This window comes from Arachis hypogaea, chromosome 3 (genome assembly GCF_003086295.3).
Source record: "Arachis hypogaea cultivar Tifrunner chromosome 3, arahy.Tifrunner.gnm2.J5K5, whole genome shotgun sequence".
Classification (NCBI taxonomy): domain Eukaryota; kingdom Viridiplantae; phylum Streptophyta; class Magnoliopsida; order Fabales; family Fabaceae; genus Arachis; species Arachis hypogaea.
Genome location: NC_092038.1, coordinates 119,222,606 through 119,242,330, shown reverse-complemented (window position 1 = coordinate 119,242,330; position 19,725 = coordinate 119,222,606). Strand labels below are relative to the sequence as shown.

General features: G+C 35.9%; 2 protein-coding genes and 1 long non-coding RNA gene across 4 annotated transcripts; 1 reads left to right on the top strand and 2 right to left on the bottom strand.

The window, feature by feature from the left end:
• Positions 1-6,809: 6,809 nt before the first annotated feature.
• On the bottom strand, positions 6,810-10,001 carry LOC140183842 (uncharacterized). 2 transcript variants are annotated; one of them, XR_011880202.1, is made up of 3 exons: positions 9,508-10,001; positions 9,314-9,406; positions 6,810-9,219 (listed from the first exon to the last, which is right to left on the bottom strand). It is a non-coding gene; the product is annotated as an uncharacterized lncRNA (long non-coding RNA). The 2 variants fall into 2 exon arrangements; XR_011880203.1 differs by having other exon boundaries at positions 6,810-7,498.
• A 1,902-nt stretch (positions 10,002-11,903) lies between these two features.
• LOC112791081 (uncharacterized) lies at positions 11,904-13,641 on the bottom strand. Its single transcript, XM_025833786.3, has 2 exons — positions 12,647-13,641; positions 11,904-12,320 (listed from the first exon to the last, which is right to left on the bottom strand). The coding sequence occupies exons 1-2, from the start codon at positions 13,080-13,082 to the stop codon at positions 12,280-12,282; spliced, it is 477 nt and encodes a 158-aa protein (XP_025689571.1). The 5' UTR covers positions 13,083-13,641; the 3' UTR covers positions 11,904-12,279.
• Positions 13,642-13,739: 98 nt separating this feature from the next.
• LOC112791079 (uncharacterized) lies at positions 13,740-17,514 on the top strand. Its single transcript, XM_025833781.3, has 10 exons — positions 13,740-14,389; positions 15,376-15,473; positions 15,603-15,648; positions 15,801-15,883; positions 15,973-16,037; positions 16,240-16,301; positions 16,709-16,768; positions 16,976-17,008; positions 17,149-17,214; positions 17,305-17,514. The coding sequence occupies exons 1-10, from the start codon at positions 13,871-13,873 to the stop codon at positions 17,347-17,349; spliced, it is 1,077 nt and encodes a 358-aa protein (XP_025689566.1). The 5' UTR covers positions 13,740-13,870; the 3' UTR covers positions 17,350-17,514.
• Positions 17,515-19,725: the final 2,211 nt, after the last annotated feature.

The following is a 19,725-nucleotide window of genomic DNA, read 5'->3' as shown; positions in this document are numbered from 1 at the left end:
GTAAGCCCTACCTTGTTTCTGATTCTACCTTGTTCTACCAATTTGTTTTATCTTAAAGCATGTTGCTGAAACTATTTGTATTGAATAAAGTGCTTATAATAAGTTACGTTGCCATTGCTGCCACGGTCGCCGGTGAGTCATGCACCGCCATGGTTAAGAATTTCTTAATTGACATGAATGACTTGAAATACATTTGAAATTAGTTAGTTGTTGTGATTATTCTGAGCTGTGATTGAATTTAGATGCTGTTGTGAACAATGATTTAGTTTAATTTATTAAATTGAAATATGCCAAGTTAATTATTGAAAAGCTCTCGTATGGATAATTGATGAATTGAGTTTGGATTATTGCTGTGAATGTAATTGGGTTTGTTGTTATGAGAGACTAATTGATAGAAATAAGCTTGGTTTGAGATTGTGAAATTTGTATTAAGTTTGATGATGTTTTAGTGTTTCAATTGGAGTATTGAATTCAGGTTATGGCTGTGAATGTTTTTGGGCTTTGTTGTGAGTGTTTGAAGCAGAAATTGATATTGGTTTTTCTGATTTTGATGGAATTGTTGAAAAGTTCTGACTCTATACTGAATTAATTGAGTTGTGTGGCTGAAATTATGATTGGAATAATTGAGATTTTTGAGTGGAACTTTGGTTGAATTTGTTGATTTTTTGAAATTGAATTATAAATTGTTTGATGAGAGATTATTGTGATTTATGTATTTTGATGGATCAAATTGAATATGCTGTTGAACATTACATAAGTGTGGAAATATAGATGTGATTGTGTCAAACGCAGCTGCAAATCCTGCTCAATAGTGCCTGTTTTTAGGGTAAATAATTTGATTATGGTGTTAAGATCTGAACTTCTGATTGTAAAGTTAATTGTTTATGGCTTCAGTCCTTGAATTCATTTAATGTTATCATAGTTTCAATTGGTGTAATATGTTGTTGGAAATGACATAAATACCTTTCGAATAGTTACTTGTGCTTATAGTGATTGCATTGTGTGTGCATTTGTTGTTGAATAATTTCTCACATTAAGTTGTTATTGTTGCTCTATACTTGCTGTTGGTTGCTGCTGATTTTTCCCCCTCATTGCTTGCTTGTTAAATGATTCTTAAATTCAATGAGAAGGGAAATGCTGCTGAGTTATTGTTGTTTGTGTTGGAATAGATGATGGTTGCTGAACTGAGATTGGTTTTATTGATAAATCTGTTGCTGAAATCGTTTAGTTTGGCTTGATTGATTTTCTGTTGAATTAATGGATAAACTGATGTGCCCCTACTACTTGCAAGTGTAATGGTTATTGACTTCAATGAATAGAATGCTACCTGAATCCATTACCTTTGTTCATTTTACTGTTTTGGGTGCTGTATGATGGGTCATTGATTGCTGTTCTGTTGAGTGCTGCTCTGCTTCTTACTGGTTGGATTGGTTTTAATTGTATCCTCATGTTTTCTTGCTGAAATTTGCTTATTTACTTGATTCTTATGAATTCATTATGATTTTTTGTGTTTTTAACTGTCAAAGAATTCATATGAAATTTGAATTGATTGATTGAAATTGTGAAATAGGCAAATTTATTGCTGAAATGCTGCCGGAATTTATCTTAATCTATTTTCAATATTCATCTTTGATTCAATTAATTGATTGAGTTGGTATTTAATTGCTTTTGGTTTTCAACTATTGCTAAGCTCAATTGATTGATTATCCGGCTAAGTGCTTCACTGTTTTGGTTGTTGGAAGCTGGAAGCTTCGGGTTTTGTTATTCACTATTTGGTTGTTGTCCTATTTGGTTGATCAATTAAATTGCATTGTGTTGTTTGAGCAAACAAGTTCTATTTGACGAATTTCTGTGTCAAAATAGACCCTTGTTTGCTACATGATTTCTGATTGCCTCAAGATATTTCTTTGCAAGTTGTGGTCATGCCTTTAACATTCTTTGCCCTTTTTTTCATACTAAATTACTCATATGCATTGAATAGTTCAAGTGAATTTTCAAATTGAACACGAACTTGAAATTCTTTTAAAAAAAGAGCCTCTTTTGCATGCTCTCACAAGGTTAAAGATTTATTTCTACCAATGTGGCTAATTTGATTTATTTTATTCATGCCTAACTTACCTTGAGTCACATAGGGCATGAATTTTTCAAGTCTTGTCTCAACCTTGTGACTTTTATGCTTCATTGGAATTTGGTGTTTGAATGTTCTTTGGCTTACATGTTTCTTTATGTTTCTAACTTAGTCAATACCAAATTGTTTTAATTTATGCCACTTACTTGTGATTGATATTTACTTGATTATGTGCTCTACACATACATGTGTATCTCTTATTTTGGCATTTTGAATTGTTGAGAAGTGAATACAAACTTGCTTGTTTTGAAAATTTAGAAACTTTTTGAACTTAAGGAACTTTTGACTATGCACCTAACTTTTTGTTTCGGTTTTTCTTATTTACAGGAGTGCTGAAATGGTGACCACATGCTACCTTGAGGGCTCAAGAATATTTTGATTCATAGAGACACTAATCTATGTTAGAACTTTTAACTTTTGGTTGAACTTGTGTAAGACATATAACTTGTAGAACTAATCAATGTACTCACTAATGTTATTTTGTTTTAAAACAATGTTAGATAAATAAGGCATGTTCAAATTATGTATGTTTTTATATATTATATAAATGTAGACTTGCTTAGTAAAATAGTTAATATATTAGTTAATTAAAAAAATAATTTAGTAAATTATGCATGTAATTTGTAATAAAAAAAAAGTTGTTACAAAATAATTAATTTGTTTTCGTAACTAAAGAAAAAAATGTTACAAAATTATGTTACATTTTGTAACAAAATTTTTTGATAGGAAAAAAATTTACTGTTACGAAAAATACCTTCAAGATCAAAATTTGTTACCACTTTTGTAACGGCTTCTAGTTTTTTGTATCAGAAAAAATTGTTACAAAATATGGTATTGAATTGTAACAGTTTCATTTTTCGTTACAAAAACTTTTTGTAACGGGACTTACTGCAATGGACCATTTTTTTGTTACAAAAAACTTTTGTTTCAAAATTTTGACGTTTTGTAACAATATTTTTTGTTACAAATGTGCCTTTTTCTTGTAGTGGTGGTCTTAGATAGATCAGAGACTATGTTTGCTAAGCCAAAGAGGCTCTGCTCAGAATTCTCTATCTGTTGCTGAGAAGATGGTGGAAAAGGCTTGTTATTGCCAAACCTATTTCTCCCACCATTATTGTTATTGAAGCCTTGTTGAGGCTTCTGTTGATCTTTCCATGAGAAATTTAGATGATTCCTCCATGAAGGATTATAGGTGTTTTCATAGGATTCTCCCATGTAATTCACCTCTTCCATTGCAGGATTTCTCAGGGTCATAAGCTTCTCCTTCAGATGAGGCTTCTTTAGCACTGCCGGATGCAGCTTGCAATCCAGTCAGGTTCTGAGAAATCATATTGACTTGTTGAGTCAATATTTTGTTCTGAGCCAATATGGCATTTAGAGTATCAATCTCAAAAACTCCTTTCTTCTGAGTCATCCCATTATCCATAGGATTTCTTTTAGAAGTGTACATAAACTGGTTATTTGCAACCATCTCAATGAGTTTCTGGGCTTCTGCATGGGTTTTCAGATGAAGGGATCCACCAGCAGAATGGTCTAATGACATCTTAGACAATTCAGACAGACCATCATAGAATATGCATATGATGCTCCATTCTGGAAGCATGTCAAAAGGACACCTTTTGGTTAATTGCTTGTATCTTTCCAAAGCTTCGTAGAGGAATTCACCTTTCTTCTGTTTGAAAGTTTGGACTTTCACTCTAAGCTTGCTCATCTTTTGAGGTGGAAAGAATTTGGTCAAGAAAGCATTGACCAACTTGTTCCAAGAGTTCAAGCTTTCTCTAGGTTGTGAGTCTAACTATATCCTAGCTCTGTCTCTTACCGCAAAGGGGAAAAGCATAAGTCTGTAGACCTCGGGATCAACCCCATTGGTCTTAACAGTATCACAGATTTGCAAGAATTTAGCTAAGAACTGATGAGGATCTTCCGATGGAAGTCCATGAAACTTACAATTCTACTGCATTAGAGAAACTAATTGAGGCTTAAGTTCAAAGTTGTTTGCTCCAATGGCAGGAATTGAGATGCTTCTTCTATAGAAGTTGGAAGTTGGTGCAGTATAGTCACCAAGCATCTTCCTTGCATCTCTTGCATTGTTGTTGGGTTCGGCTGCCATGTCTACTTCTTTTTCGAATTTTTCTGAAAGGTCCTCTCCGGAGTGTTGTGCTTTAGCTTCTCTTAGCTTCTTCTTCAGAGTCCTTTCAGGTTCAAGATCAGCTTCAACAAGAATGTTTTTATCCCTGTTTCTGCTCATATGAAAAAGAAGAGAACAAAAGGAGTAGTGGAATCCTCTATGTCACAGTATAGAGATTCCTTGAAGTGTCAGAGGAAAAGAAGAATAGAGAATGAGGTAGAGAGAGAATAAGAAGAATTCGAACACAGGGGGAGAGAGAGGATTCAAATTATAAGTAGAAGAGAAGTGTTAGCAAATAAATAGAAAGAGATGAGAGAGAGAGTATTCGAAAATTAAAACTAAAAAGATTTTAAAAAAATTTAAAACTAAAAAGATTTTTAATTAACTAATTGTTTTAGTTTAAATTAAAAAGATTTTTGAAAAAGTGGTTAGTGATTTTCAAAAATTGGAAGTGGAAAAGTGGTTAGGTGGTTTTGAAAAAGATAAGAAATAGTAATTAGTTGAAAAATATTTGAAAATAAATTTTGAAAAGATAAGAAGTTGAAAAAAAGATTTTGAAATCAAAATTTAAAAAGATATGATTGAAAAAGATTTGATTGAAAAAGATATGATTTTAAAAAGATATGATTGAAAAAGATTTGATTTTTAAAATTGATGACTTGACTAACAAGAAACTAAAAGATATGATTCTATAATTCAAAGATTAAACCTTTCTTGACAATAAAGTAACAAACTTGAAATTTTTGAATCAAAACATTAATTGTTAACAAGGATTTTTGAAAATGTGGAAAGATAAGATTTTAAAATTATGAATTAAAACATGAAAATTTGAAAAAATTTGAATTTGAAACGAAATTACCTCCCCTGTGTCATCCTGGCATTAAACGCCCAGGATGCTATCCATTCTGGCGTTTAACGCCCAGAATGCTACTTCTTTGGGCGTTTAACGCTCAGCCAGATACCTTGGCTGGCATTTAACGCCAGAATTCCTTCCTTACTAGGCATTTTTCTAAACGCCCGATTTTTTCTCTGTGATTCCTCTGCTGTATATTCTGAATCTTCATTTCTCTGTATTATTTACTTGAAAAGAGATATTTTTATTTTTATTTTTATTTTTTGAATTTTTAATGAGGAGAGAGAAAAATAACAAAATGACACAAAACATGAAAAATTAAGATCAGAACAAGTAATGCATGCAAGAACACTTTGAATATCAAGATGAACACCAAGAACACTTTGAAGATCATGATGAACATCAAGAACATATTTTTGAAAATTTTTAAGAAAAGAAAGATATGCAAGACACCAAACTTAGAAATTTTTAATGTTTAGACACTATGATTTTGAAAATGCATATGAAAAACAACATAAAACACAAAACAGGAAAATCATGAGATCAGACAAAGGAAATCATAAAGAACAACTCGAAGATCACAGAAGAACACAATGCATGAGTTTTTGAAAACTTAAGAAAATTAAAAACATGAAATTGACACCAAACTTAGGATTTGGCACTAGACTCAAACATGTATTTTTTTGAAAATAAAAATAAATAAAAAGCTTAAAAATAAAATTACCCAATCTAAGCAACAAGATGAACCGTCAGTTGTCCAAGCTTGAACAATCCCCAGCAACGGCGCCAAAAATGTGGTGCACAAAATTGTGATCACACTTTTCACAACTCCGCACAACTAACCAGCAAGTGCACTGGGTCGTCCAAGTAATACCTTACGTGAGTAAGGGTCGATCCCATGGAGATTGTCGGCTTGAAGCAAGCTATGGTCATCTTGTAAATTTCAGTCAGGAGGATTTAAATGGTTATGAGGTTTTGATAATTAACAGATAAATAAAACATAAAATTAAATAGAGATACTTATGTAACTCATTGGTGGGAATTTCAGATAAGCGTTTGGAGATGCTTTGTTGCTTCTGAACCTCTGCTTCCCTATTGCTTCCATCCAATCATGCACACTCCCTTCCATGGCAACCTGTATGATCCTCTCAGTGAAAATGGTCCAGCTACGGTTTCTGTACGGCTAATCAACTGTCGAATTTCTCGTCTCGGATGAAAAATACTAGGCACATCTACCGCAGGGTTAATCATCTGTCGGTTCTCACTTGTGTCGAAATAGGATCCATTGATCCTTTTGCACACTGTCACTGTGCCCAACATTCGCGAGTTTGAAGCTCCTCACAGTCATCCCTTTCCAAATCCTACTCGGAATACCACAGACAAGGTTTAGACTTTCCGGATCTCAGGAATGCTGTCTATTGATTCTACCCTATACCACGAAGATCTTAATCACGGGGTCGAATGCTCTGTTGTCAAGAGAGACGATGCGAATCCATGGATCAGAGACCCAAGAGAGTATACTCCGGCTGGCGTCCAATGACTACGTTGAACATCATGTAGACCGCTTTGTGGTTGTCAGGCACGCAGATCTTGGCTAAGCGAGTACTGAAGATAGTGGGTGATTGTCACGGTTCACCCCTTTAGTCTGACTTAACTGAATTAAGTACAAAAGTATATCTTGGAGAAGAAGTAGGCGTGAATTAAAGGAAAAACAATAGTACTTGCATTAATTCATGAGGAACAGCAGAGCTCCTCACCTTAATCCATGAGGTGTAGAAACTCACCGTTGAAAATACATAAGAACAAAAGGTCTAGGCATGGCCGAATGGCCAACCTCCCAAATGGCATAAGAATTCGAAAACAGGGGCAGAAGACCTAATCAAAGGATCGAAAAGCCATCCAAAGATAAAATACAATAGTCAAAAAGTGCTATTTATACTAAACTAGTAACCTAGGTTTACAGAAAATGAGTAGATAGTGCAGAAATCCACTTCCGGGGCCCACTTGGTGTGTGTTTGGACTGAGCTTTGAAGCTTTCACGTGTATAGGCCATCCTTGGAGTTAAACGCCAGCTTTGGTGCCAGTTTGGGCGTTTAACTCCAGCTTTGGTGCCAGTTCTGGCGTTTTACTCCAGAAAAGGGTCTCTGGTGGGCATTTGAACCCCAGTTTGGCCCATCAAATCTCGGGTAAAGTATGGACTATTATACATTTCTGGAAAGCCCAAGATGTCTACCTTCCAACTCAATTGAGATCACACCAATTGGGATTCTATAGCTCAAGAAAATCCACTTCGAGTGCAGGGATGTCAGAATCCAACAGCATTTGCAGTCCTTTCTCAGCCTCTGAATCAGATTTTTGCTCAGGTCCCTCTATTTCAGCTAGAAAATACCTGAAATCACAGAAAAACACATAAACTCATAGTAAAGTCCAGAAATGTAAATTTTGCATAAAAACTAACAAAAATATACTAAAAAGTAACTAAAACATACTAGAAACTACCTAAAAACAATGCCAAAAAGCGTATAAATTATCCGCTCATCAGAAAGCCTGTGACAGATTGGATTGGAGTTTCATTATAGCAAATTTTGAGGATACAGGCATCCTGGAGAATATCATTAACATCATAAAACATTGTATCACAACCTCCACTATGAGCCTCATGTGGAATGGCTCACCGTCAGACATTTTCTCCCCCACTAGGGGCATCAGATAGGGATACCCCCCTTTCCCCATATCTCTTTGTTCTATGTATTGAAAGATGATCTCATTCTCATAAATAAATTAATAGAAGATAAAAATTGGGAGCCTATTTCTGTCACACGAAATGGTCCTAAGATTTCTCTTTTACTCTTTGCAAATGATATTGTTTTGTTTGCTAAAGCTGACAAGGGACATGTGAAAGTAATAAAAGAAGAACTCCGTCTGTTTTGTGATAGCTCTGGTCAAAGGATTAACTTCAACAAATCATGTGTTTATTTTTCAAAGAATGTAAATCACAATGTAAGAAACCAACTTAGTCAAGACCTAGGTATTTCCCTAACAGCTAATTTAGGGAAGTATTTGGAGGTTTCTCTCATCCATGAAAGGTGCAGCCAATATCACTTCCAGCGTATTATTGATAGGATGCAATTATAGCTCTCAAACTGGAAGAAAAAGTCATTTTCCTTCGAAGGAAGATGCACTCTTATCCAATCCGTCCTCTCAATTATTCCGAGTTACTGTATACAAACTATGAAAATTCTAACTATTGTTTATAACAAGATTGATAAGATTTGTAGAGAGTTCCTTTGGAGTAGCAGTGAAGGGGAGAGGAAAATTCATCTGATGAACTGGGACAAATTTTGTCAAACAAAAGAAAAAGGAGGTATAGGTATTCGAAAAGCGCAAGGGACAAACCAACTGTTTCTCATGAAGTTAGCTTGGGGGCTCATCCATAAGAGGCAATCACTTTGGGTGCAAATTATGAGGGCCAAGTATGGTTGCAGAGAGGATATTATCCCGAAGGTTCATATGAAAGCAAATAATTCAAATGCTTGGAGTGGAATTGTTAAAGTTTGGGAAAATTTCAGTAGGAATATCATCTGGAGAATCGGTAATGGTCACAGGGTCTTGTTTTGGAAGGATCTTTGGGTGCCAAGAATAGGTAAGCTAGAAGACTTAGCTATACCACACCTGGATAGGGAAAGACTTAATGAGAATGTTGCTGCCTATGTCACGGAGCAAAGAACTTGGGATTGGGACACTATTCGACAATATATTCCTGAAAAGAAATTATTGATCATTTGCGTATTCTTAAAGCGCCGAATGCCTACATTGAAAAAGACACAGTGGGGTGGCTGCCTACCCCAAGCGGCGAGTTTTCTATCAAGTCTGCCTATGAGACATACTTTAACGGAGGTAGAAAAACTAACTATATTCACAAACAGGTATGAAACATTAAAATTCCTCAGGGACTAAAAGCTTTCAACTGGCTCTTAAGTCATAGAGCTCTCCTAACAAATTCTAATAGAAGGAGAAGAGGGCTTATAGATGACGATAGAGGTCCAAGGTACAATGAAGGGGAGGAAACCATGCTTATATTTTGCGGGATTGCCCTTACGCTCGCAATACCTGGACCAGCATGGTAAATAGATCCAATCAGACTGGATTCTTTAATTAGCCTTACCAAGAATGGTTAAAGAATAACTTGTATAATGGCTCTCACCACAAAAATGGTCAGTCTTGGACCATTATTTTCGTAACAGCTTGTAACACCCTTTGGAGGTATAGGAATGATTTAATTTTCAACAACCTAAATCTGCAGTACAACCAGGTTTCGTTCTTAGTTTATAGACTTGCAAAAAACTACAGTTCAACTTTTTCAATTATTGAAAGGGGTAGCAGGGTTCTGAGACATACCAAAGACGAGGAAATGGGTTGGGAACCGCCGAAGGAGAATTGCGTGAAGCTCAATGTCGACGGCTCGATTGTTCAACCGGGTAGTCAAGTTTCTTACGGCGGTTTAGCATTAACATTGGATGGTGTAGCATCACGATGGCAGAAATTTGGGGCATATATGTGGAGGTTAAGTTTGCTGTGGATTTAGGGATCATCAATCTGATGGTAAAATCAGACTCTACATGTGTTGTGGACCTCATAGAAAAGCCCTCAATTGATCTACATGCTAGCTCTTCACTTATTAGATCAATTAAGAAGATTCTTACAAGGTTGGACAAATTCAGAATTAAGCATATCTTCAAAGAAAGAAATTTTTACACAGATGCTCTTGTAAAGATGGGTCATTAGAAAGAGTCAAGAATTACGGATTATGTTCATCCCCCTCTCCCTGGTTGGAACATCTTTTGACTGACATTAGAAGAATGAAGTTCACGAGTGATTGTTTAGTGTTTTTTGTTTCTTTGGGCCTTTGGCCTCATCATTATAAAAAAAAATATGTTAGAAGTGAAAAGGAAAAAAAAACTTTAAAGTAGTTTAAATATAATATTTGTTAGAAGTGAATTAATTAAGGATTAATAACGTGTTACTGTATGTTGTTAGATTAGATTAGAATAGTTAGTTAAGAATGTTTGTTTGTTTATTATATTGGGAGTGGAGATGTTAAAATTGGTTAGATAGAATAATTATTTGAGCTGATAATTAAGGTACGTTATTATTATTGTTATAGTACCATGAAGAATGAAAACCGAGAAAATTTAATGTAATTTAGGTAATGAATTATGTTAGTAATACTAAATTTTAATTAGGAATTTAATGAATTATTTATGATTATTGACAAATTTGGTGGTATAAAATTTATATGTATAATAATAATTTAATTGAGATGTTTAATACTTTTTAAAATTATTCTGGTTATATAAATAGAAAAAAAATGAATAAAAATTATTATTTTAAAATAAATATATTTTACACATTAGAAAATGTAGTTTTAATGTATAGTAATAATTATATTTATATTTAAGATTCGTTTAAGGTTTGTTGGTAATTATAAGTATCTAATAAATATGAATGTGAACTTATTTATATAATAGATTTAGTATATTTTGATTAGTTAATAATATAGTTATTAATATGATTAATTTTTACTGGTTGTGATGTGATAATGTGAATTTGATTTTGTCAATTTTAATTTATTAATTAAATATGGTTATCTCTATTTTGTTTAATATTATATATGGTCACGTTTTGTAGGGCTCATGAATGGTGGAATGTAATCACCTAATGTCGCCAGATCTGTACAATTAAATTGTGGAGGGGTATTTATGGGAGACTGATTTTTATCATATTTTTTAAATTGAGTTGTCCAATGTCAGTCAGCATTGGTTAATGCTCTGATCGAGAGATGGCGCCTTGAGACTCACACATTCCATTTTTCAATTGGTGAGTGTGCTATGACATTGGAGGACGTGGCACTAATTCTTGGTCTTCCGATGAATGGTCTGCCAGTTACAGGACTGACCCTCAGTAGTTATGAGGTCTTGGAGGCCGAATGCTTGAATCAGTTTGGTGTGGCACCTAGGAAAACAAACTGTAGAGGAAGCTTCATAAAGTTGATGTTGTTTCGAGGACTAAAAGATCGTTTAGTGTTGGCTGATAATATTCACATTCAGAGGTACGTCAAGTGCCACATAATGTTATTATTTGGGACAATTATGTTTGAAGATAAGTCAGGGGTAGCGGTGCACTCAAAGTTTTTGCCATTGCTCTGTAACTTCACTGGGATCATACAATTTAGTTGGGGATCGGTATGCCTGGCACACCTGTATAAAGCATGTGTAGGACATCACGTGTCAACTGCAAAGAGATTGATGATCTACTGACACTATTGCTTACCTGGGCTTGGATCCGTCTACCATTTTTTACGCCAATTCCTGGCAATCCTCGACTGTTTCTGATTGCAAACAGGTAAATATAATTATTATCTGCTTCAAAATAGTGTAGCACGTTTTGTATTTTAAATTTGATTGTTAAAAATTAATTAACGGATTGTTTGGTGTCAGGTGGCGTAACTGGGAGCGTGCTAATTGGCCTTACATATTTCATTCTCTTGCTCACTTTAGGAGGTCATTGGATGATCTGCAAAAAAGACAGGTATGTTATAATAAAATAAGTATTTGTTTTTGTTTAGCCGTATTATTATTTGGTGTGTAATCCCCCTTTACTTTCAATGTGTACAGTTTATTTGGGAGGCTTATGAATTCATGCCGATAGGAGATAAGGCCCACACCATCACGTGTCACTACATGTTGTCACAAGTTACTAAGAAAAAAAGTGCCAAGCCTTAGATGTCTCTCCCTCCACTATTGCAAATGCAATAGGCACGATGGTGTTATTGCCATCCTGTGAAACTGCAACCAACAAACAACCTTTATATTTTCCATACAAATGAGTCTCGTCTACCTGCACTACTGGCTTGCAATGTCTGAATGCTCTAATATAAGGGTAACAACTCCAGAAGATTCGGTGTAGTATACGGATATTAGGAACCAAGATATACCCCTAGTACACAAGCATTGTTTCAAAATAAACGACTGCTGATGGCTCCTTGTGACACATGGCCTCAAACCATATGAGCAAAGCTTCGTACGAAGCTTCCCAACCTCCAAAAATTGACTCCGCTGCCTTCTGCTTTGCTAACCATGCTTTTGCAATAACTTATGGTGTAGTTTGACTTCACCATAAGTTATCACCATCCGTCATAACAGGAAACTTTGCTGCAATCACGCCACAAAATTTATATTTCAATAAATAATTCTTAAATACGTAGTGTCTTAATAATAAAATCTATCTATGATCCGTAAATCAAGAATAAATCATTCAAAAATTAATAAATTAATCAATTAGGTCCTCAAATGATATTTAATAAATTAATAATCACACAAGAATGCGAAATTACTCAACAAACATACATGTTTACTTGATAAACAAAAATTAAACAAGCAGTAATTATATGTTATATTTTATCTATTTACCGTTACGTTAAATATTTGTCTCAAACTCAACATTTATGTATAAATAATAATTTAAAATTATCAGATACCTGAATTTATATATTGAGGAAACTCCGGTGCATGCATGGCCTCCAAATCCAACGACCGCATGAAAGTCGGCTCCTCAAACGGATGCTGGTTTGCTAGTGCATTTGCCACATCCACCACATCTGCTGCCATAATATCGTCAGCTTGATCTTTGTCTACACTTGGATCAATAACCTCATAGTTACTTTCAAGCTCTTCCTCGCCATCATTGTTGTAATCTTTCAATTCAATGTCTCGGTCCGCTGCAGATTGCTCGAACTCAATATACAGTTCGATGAACGATATTCGGAACCGACTTTCAAGATACACTGAAAATAGTTCTTGCATGTTCGCTTCATCAGTTACGTATTTCATTTGAAATTGAACGAACTCACAAAATACAGATATAGGATATTTGTACAGAATACACGACATTCTCCTAGATATTTGAGAATCCATCTTCTCATAAATCACACCTTTTAATTCTTCAAATGACAGTGTGAATGGAATAATAATATCTAATGAATTTTCACACACAAATTTCACCCCTTTAAATATTTTTTTAATAAAATTTGACCATGATAATATATTTTTAACATAACTCTATCATCCATCATAATTTACTCACATTGTACACTCTCAATTTTGGTATTAATTTTTTTACTGAAAAAAAAAAGAGAAAGAATAGTGAAGAGCTTTAGACGATTTGAAGCTTATGAGAAGAAGAAAAAGAAGTGGAGAGCTCACTAAGGGAGTTTGTATATATAAACATTAAAATCGGACCATCCACTCGCTTTTGTGACCGTTTTAAATTTTTGAAGAACCTAAATCAGACAGTCCGATTAAAGGCACGGCCCACCAAAAAAATTTGTTTGAAATCGGTGGATCCGATTTCTTTGCCAAAAAAATTTTGTCCTGGCTAAAAATCGACGAGTCTAATTTTCTTGCACAAAAAAATTCGTTCCGCGTACATAAAATTGGTGAGTCCGATTTTTTTACAAAAAATATTAATCCAGCACAATTCAAATAATCCAATTTGTGTTCTTATCTCACTTCAAAAAAATAGGACAGTCTAATTTTTTTCCTTCAAATTTGCCTAATTTTGTTGTTAGAATTAGAACAAAAGTGAAATTCAAGTATGAGAAATACGGTTTGTGAAATGAAATGAGAAAAGGAAAAGTGAGATTATGGCCGTTGGATCTAGAGAAGGATAGAGTATAAACCGTTGATGTAAAATTAAATCAGAAATGGAGAGTAATATTATCTTTTTTGTTTTGCCGAGTGCAAGAAGAAGAAGAAGAATGGCGCTACGGATAGGTTCTTCCACGGCGCCACTCAACTTCAGCTTTAACTTCAAATGGCGCCCGCGCCCCAACTCAGTAGTTTCATTCCCAATCCACGAATCCAATCGCGTCAGAGCCGCTGTTATTCTCTGCCGCGCCGCCAATTCACACTCTGGTCCCGTCCAGAAGAAACGAAACTCGTCCGCCGCCAATACTAAGAAGAAGAAGAAAAACAAGAACAAGACTAACTCTGCACCCGAATCTGACGATTCTAACCCTTTGAGTTTCACCAAGTTTGATATTCCGCACGATTTTGACGATGATGGCCTCGAATTTGGCGCTTCTGATTCGGATTTCGATTTGGATTTGGATTACCGACCTTCTTCTTCTTCTCCCATGCCGCTGCCAGAACCGCCAGCTGGATTCCTCGTAGGCGACGACGGCAAGGTTCTCCTTACTTCAACAAATCGACTTGCCACCATTGTGAGTTCTTTTTGCTTTTCAGTTTTCTATTTTATGTTATTTTATTTTAATTATTGTTTTTTCTGTTGTTGTTTATGGATGAATTTGAATGCACGTGTCTTAGCTTAATCAATGATGGTGATGATTAGCAAATTGCTGTTAATGATGTAATCTTAGAGGTTCTAGTTGTAAGGCCGATTTGATAAAAGTTTTACTTTTTACAATTAGCTTATCAAAGTACTACTTATCAAAGTTCGCTTCTGAAAATAGTTTTCTAAAAGTTCTAACACCTATGTTTGATAAACCAAATTGTAACAAGCATGAACTAAAATAGGTTTTAAAATTGAAAATGGTCATAATAGATATAACTAGAGGAAGAATTTTGATAGTGAATTTAATTTGGCCTCAATTATTTAATTAAGGATAAAACTGGATATTTGTTAATATATGAAATTATATAAGACTTTTTCAATTTTGATAAGTACAAACTAACTTTAGAAAGTACCTCTTTAAATGCTTTCAAAGGCGTCCCCAAATTTTCAAAGCTTTATACAAGCACATGATATTTTTTATTTATTAAATACAAAGTGAGGTAGTGGTGCTTTTGCTTTTGAGAAACAGAAGTACCTCTTAGAAAAGCTTTACCAGGCCTAAGTTGTACACGGTCGAACTGTTTGGAGAGAAACTGGCAAGGTAAAAACATGAGAGTGCCTGGAGACATTGCCATTTTCATTATCTAACCTGTCATTGTTCCCCTATTTTGGAGTATATAATGTTTCAGAAATGAGAGCTGAAGAGCACCGATGTCTTAGTTAATGATTGTGTTGATTGCCTTGAGTAATTTTATTTTCGTTGTAGTTGACATCATGTGACACAGTGACAGAATGAATCAAGATTGTAATGTCTTTCCTTTTTGTGTCATGTGTCTCCGTGTTTGTGTGCTGGGTTTGTGGCTCGTTGCATTCCTTGGATGTATGAATTCTGAGTAAGTTGTTGACAAATGACAGGTTGATCCATCCAACAAGCTTCCATTGGAGTGTGTTATAAGGAGAGTCTTCAGAAGTTCCGATGGAGACGAGTGTTTGTTGCTCTGCCCAGTCGACACGTAAGTGCAAAGCTTCTAAATCTAGAACAGTGTTCCCTGCCCCTGTATGACTATCCCACAAAGCCAATATCTTATTATCCCTGCCTTCTGCTATTCTTGAATGATATGGATACAAAAATCATACTGCAGGCCAGTCCAGATATTAAAGAGCACGAATGTTGATGGATGGTCAGCTGTAAGTTTCTGTTTTTTCACATCCTAAGTTGTAATCGCCATCGTTAGTAATGAGACCTCATTGGTCACTCTCTATTATGAGAAAAAGTTCACTTTCCTCACCACCTGATGGATCAATCTCATTTGAGTTCATATTTCCTTTCTGTGATTTAGGTCAGTGATGAGGAAGTTGAATCTATTGTTCCAGCTGCAGCTTATGCACTTGCCAAGATACACATGCATCTTGTTCATAGTGGGTATGTTTGTGATTCTTTGTTATGTAGAAAATCATGAAATTGAGTTGCGTGTTTCATCTTTACAAAATATTTCTGCGTCTCCACATCAGGTACTGTTATACAGCACGTGGTGGTTTTTGCTACTCAGAAGAAGACATATTTGACTTTCACACAGGTGAGGATTTCTGTGCTCTCTGTTTCACAAATTAATTCCTAATGTTTCTATCTGGTAGCTGATATAAATGTATGGTGTAGTTTTGTCAATACCCTGTATTCAGGATGATGATAATCTGTAATTGGGGATTTTCTACTGCATAATTATTTGGGTTACATTACATGCCCAGAATCTAATGTCAGGTGTTTTCACCATTTTGCAGATGATGGTAAGGAAGTCGATGGTTTGCCAACTGAAGGTGTGGAAATTACGTATTTCAATTTGGTAAATCTGTTACCCTTCAATCAGACAAATATATTTGTTTGTTTCCTTCTGAAAGGTTTATTTTCAATAGCAAAGCTTTAATTGGAGCTCTTTTTTTTTTTTTCCCCCTCCTTTTGGTAATGGCTAGTTTACTGAAATGTACTAGTGTACATTCCATCTTTTCAAGAGTGTTACTGTCAAGTCCGAAAAAAAAAGTGTATTACTGTCATGGAAATCCCTTCTTGTATGACTCATAAACTGTTTATGCATTAGTGGGTCTTCTGGAGAACTCCTAGACCATCATCCATCACCATTTTACATCGTCATACGTGTATCTGTCCAAAGTTGTTCCATACCAAGCAAATGGCACTAGAGCAGTGGTCATATACTCATATTTACTGCAAGCTTATGTTTATCTCGTGTTACAGGAAGGTGCCCAGTACATGATTTATACGCCATCTGATCCACTTCTTTTTGTTGCTGTCAAGGTAAGCTTCCATATGGTAACTTTTTAGATGACAAGTGGTATCATATTATCGTGAAACAGTTTATCTCGCCAATTACATTTATAGTTGACTGGAAACAATCCAGAAGACTGGTGTGAATGAAGTGTTGAATACCATTCAGTTCCTAGTTTTTGGCAGTCTAGTTCAGTATGTAATTAATGTGGCCTCCTTTGTTGTTTCTCTGTTTAGGACGAGAAGGGGATGCTACAAATTGCCGATGATGTAAGTTCACAATATTACAGGCTGTTAACTTATGGTTCCAAACTCATATTTCTTGTCTATTATTACATCTATAATGTCACTGTAAGATTTAGCATAAGGCACTTGAATTGATTGAGGCTGCTGATAACATTTATAAATAGGACTTGCTTGAAGATCCTGCCATCATAGATGCGATAGATGAGGAGACGGAATTTAATGCCTTGGTGGTATGTGCTTTCATTCTACCAAGTTACCAGTTTACTTGGTCATTAATTTTACCCTATTCACTTAAACAACTTCTGTTATCATCCCTCCAGGAAGAAGAAGCTGCACTTCATGATTCAATGATGGATGAGAGTTAACTTATGTACTTTTTTTGGCAATCTTACTTGCAGTATTTAGTTTTCCACTGTCTTGTGTATATGATCAAATTTTGTAAGTGTGCTATATTTTATAGTTGACAATTGGGTTGATATAGACTTCACGTCTGGAGGATGTTCGAGAATTCCCTCACTTGAACCCCAAAATAATGTTTCTTTTAGATGACAAGCAAAAATGCATCAGGTATTAAAGGCAAATCATTGTATTAAGCAATGGGGAGGAAATATTTACGCAAATCAGCCAAATCAAAAACTGGTTCATAAATTAACTAGGAGACATTTCTATATAGTTTGAATCAACCTAATTCGAACTTCAGCTACATGTAATTCGAATCATACTGATTCGAACTACATACACACGCACACACCCAGTAATTCGAATGAGGATTACACCCACGCACGCGTTTCTAAGTAATTCGAATTTGGTTGTTTCGAATTATTCATTTTTTGGCTCTAGTAGTAATTCGAATTGGAGTGTTTTGAATTACACTTGCTTCGCCTATAAAAGGAGTTTGAACCAACCTCATTCGAACCACTTTTCCATTATCAAGCCCCACCAAATTCCAGAGAAAACGACCTAGATTCGACTCCAACAAAGGCTCGAGCAAGATATTCAGTCCATGGGGCATAATGCGGACAGATCATATCGTTTGGATGGAGTAACTCATATAGCCGGGGTCATCAACGATGAGGTTAGTACGTTTTTTTTTTTTACGTAACACCCACCGCGGGAGCTCGTTGTACGACTCATCCCAATCACCATAGATGTGGGCAACGACCTTCTGCTTCACTAACCAAACCTTCCTATACGTCAGCCTGAACCTAAAGTGTGCCACCGTCGCATTCAAGAGCACCTTGATGCTGACGGATGCATCAGCTCTAACTATTAGCATGATGAATGCCGAGATCACATGATAATCCAGACTCCTGTTGTCGCTAGAGATGGACGTCGCGAGACACATATGTGGTCCGTTGTACCGTTTTACTTCCCAAAAATCCTTGCGCTACCGGAGACTAAGCCTAATCAACCATGTGCACCGATTCCCAAACTCAGAACACTTCCCAGCATACCGGCGATAGTCAGATTCCACCACCTTATACTGTACCCTGCGTCGGATGCTATACATCTTCACACTTAACACAGCTTCATCTTCATCCTGAAATTACTGACCAACCTGAAACTGTGAGACCTGCAGAACCCTGGCCATCTCTAGCACCAAATCCAGCAGGCTCCCCAGGAACCCCCTCCTGTCTCATGGCATCCAAGTCCAAAGATGAAAAGTGCGGAGGGTACTGCTATGTGCCAGAGTTGAACCACCTCTAGCCCCAGCTGGCTCACTCGCTCCAATATCATCGCTACTGTCATCCGGATCCACATCATCATCATCAACATCATCCAGAGCAATGCATCGCCCAGACCAGCCGGTGCAGCACATTGTGAAAAAGTCGGCACAATATCCCTTATTCCAACCTCTCCGCCTCCACTATAGTTGAGATCAACAGCGAACGACGGGGAGGCAACAGGCTCGATCGGAGGTTCATTCCCAGGGACAGACGAAGATACACCAACAGGTCTGGAGCTAGAACCGGCTACCGTGCCTATAGTGTAGGTATTCCGGTTCGAACCCCCCGAGCTAGATATGACATCAACCAACTTTGCCAGCAGCTCAGGTGTCCTAACCTCGGAAAACTGCCGACGACAATGAAACATGACCTGCAAGTCCTCATCACTCCCGATCGTGAAACAATCATACTTCACGATTTTTTGCAGCACTGAGATCGGAATGCGATAAAAAAAATTTCTTAACCCGTTCACGCCTTGTAGACCAAGTTTCTGTAGTACAGAATTAACAAGGTCAAAATACTGAGAGGATCCTTATCGGTGAACTTCACACCAGATCTCCCTCTTAATCGATCCTCTGTGATGAACTAACACTACGAAATTCTCCTCACTAGCTATTTTCTCACTCTAATGAGATCAATTCACGTTCACACCATATTTATACACGTAGCCCTGTATAATTCGAACCAGACTAATTTGAATTATACTTTGTGTAGTTAGAATCAGTCAAATTCAAATTACATAGGAACACGTGCTTGGGTGTAATTCGATTCACCTTAATTCGAATTTGTAGGTGTGTGCATGTGTAATTCAAATCAATATCATTCAAATTACATGGAGATAAAGTTCGAGTTATATTGTTTCGAACTATATAGAAATATGAACGATTGATTCATGAACCAATTTTTGTTTTGGCTAATTTATATAAATGTTTTCTCCACATGACTTAATACAATGATTTGCTCTAATTTTAATTTATAGATATCATAAACATGAAAACACGAATGTAGACGTAA

Coding starts and splice junctions, on each gene's coding strand:
- LOC112791081 (XM_025833786.3), bottom strand. CDS start 13,082: ATGGATTCTCAAATATCTAGGAGAATGTCGTGTATTCTGTACAAATAT. Junction 12,321..12,646: donor TCCTCAATATATAAATTCAG/GTATCTGATAAT, acceptor GCGTGATTGCAG/CAAAGTTTCCTGTTATGACG.
- LOC112791079 (XM_025833781.3), top strand. CDS start 13,871: ATGGAGAGTAATATTATCTTTTTTGTTTTGCCGAGTGCAAGAAGAAGA. Junction 15,884..15,972: donor ATGCATCTTGTTCATAGTGG/GTATGTTTGTGA, acceptor TCTCCACATCAG/GTACTGTTATACAGCACGTG. Junction 16,302..16,708: donor AAATTACGTATTTCAATTTG/GTAAATCTGTTA, acceptor CTCGTGTTACAG/GAAGGTGCCCAGTACATGAT.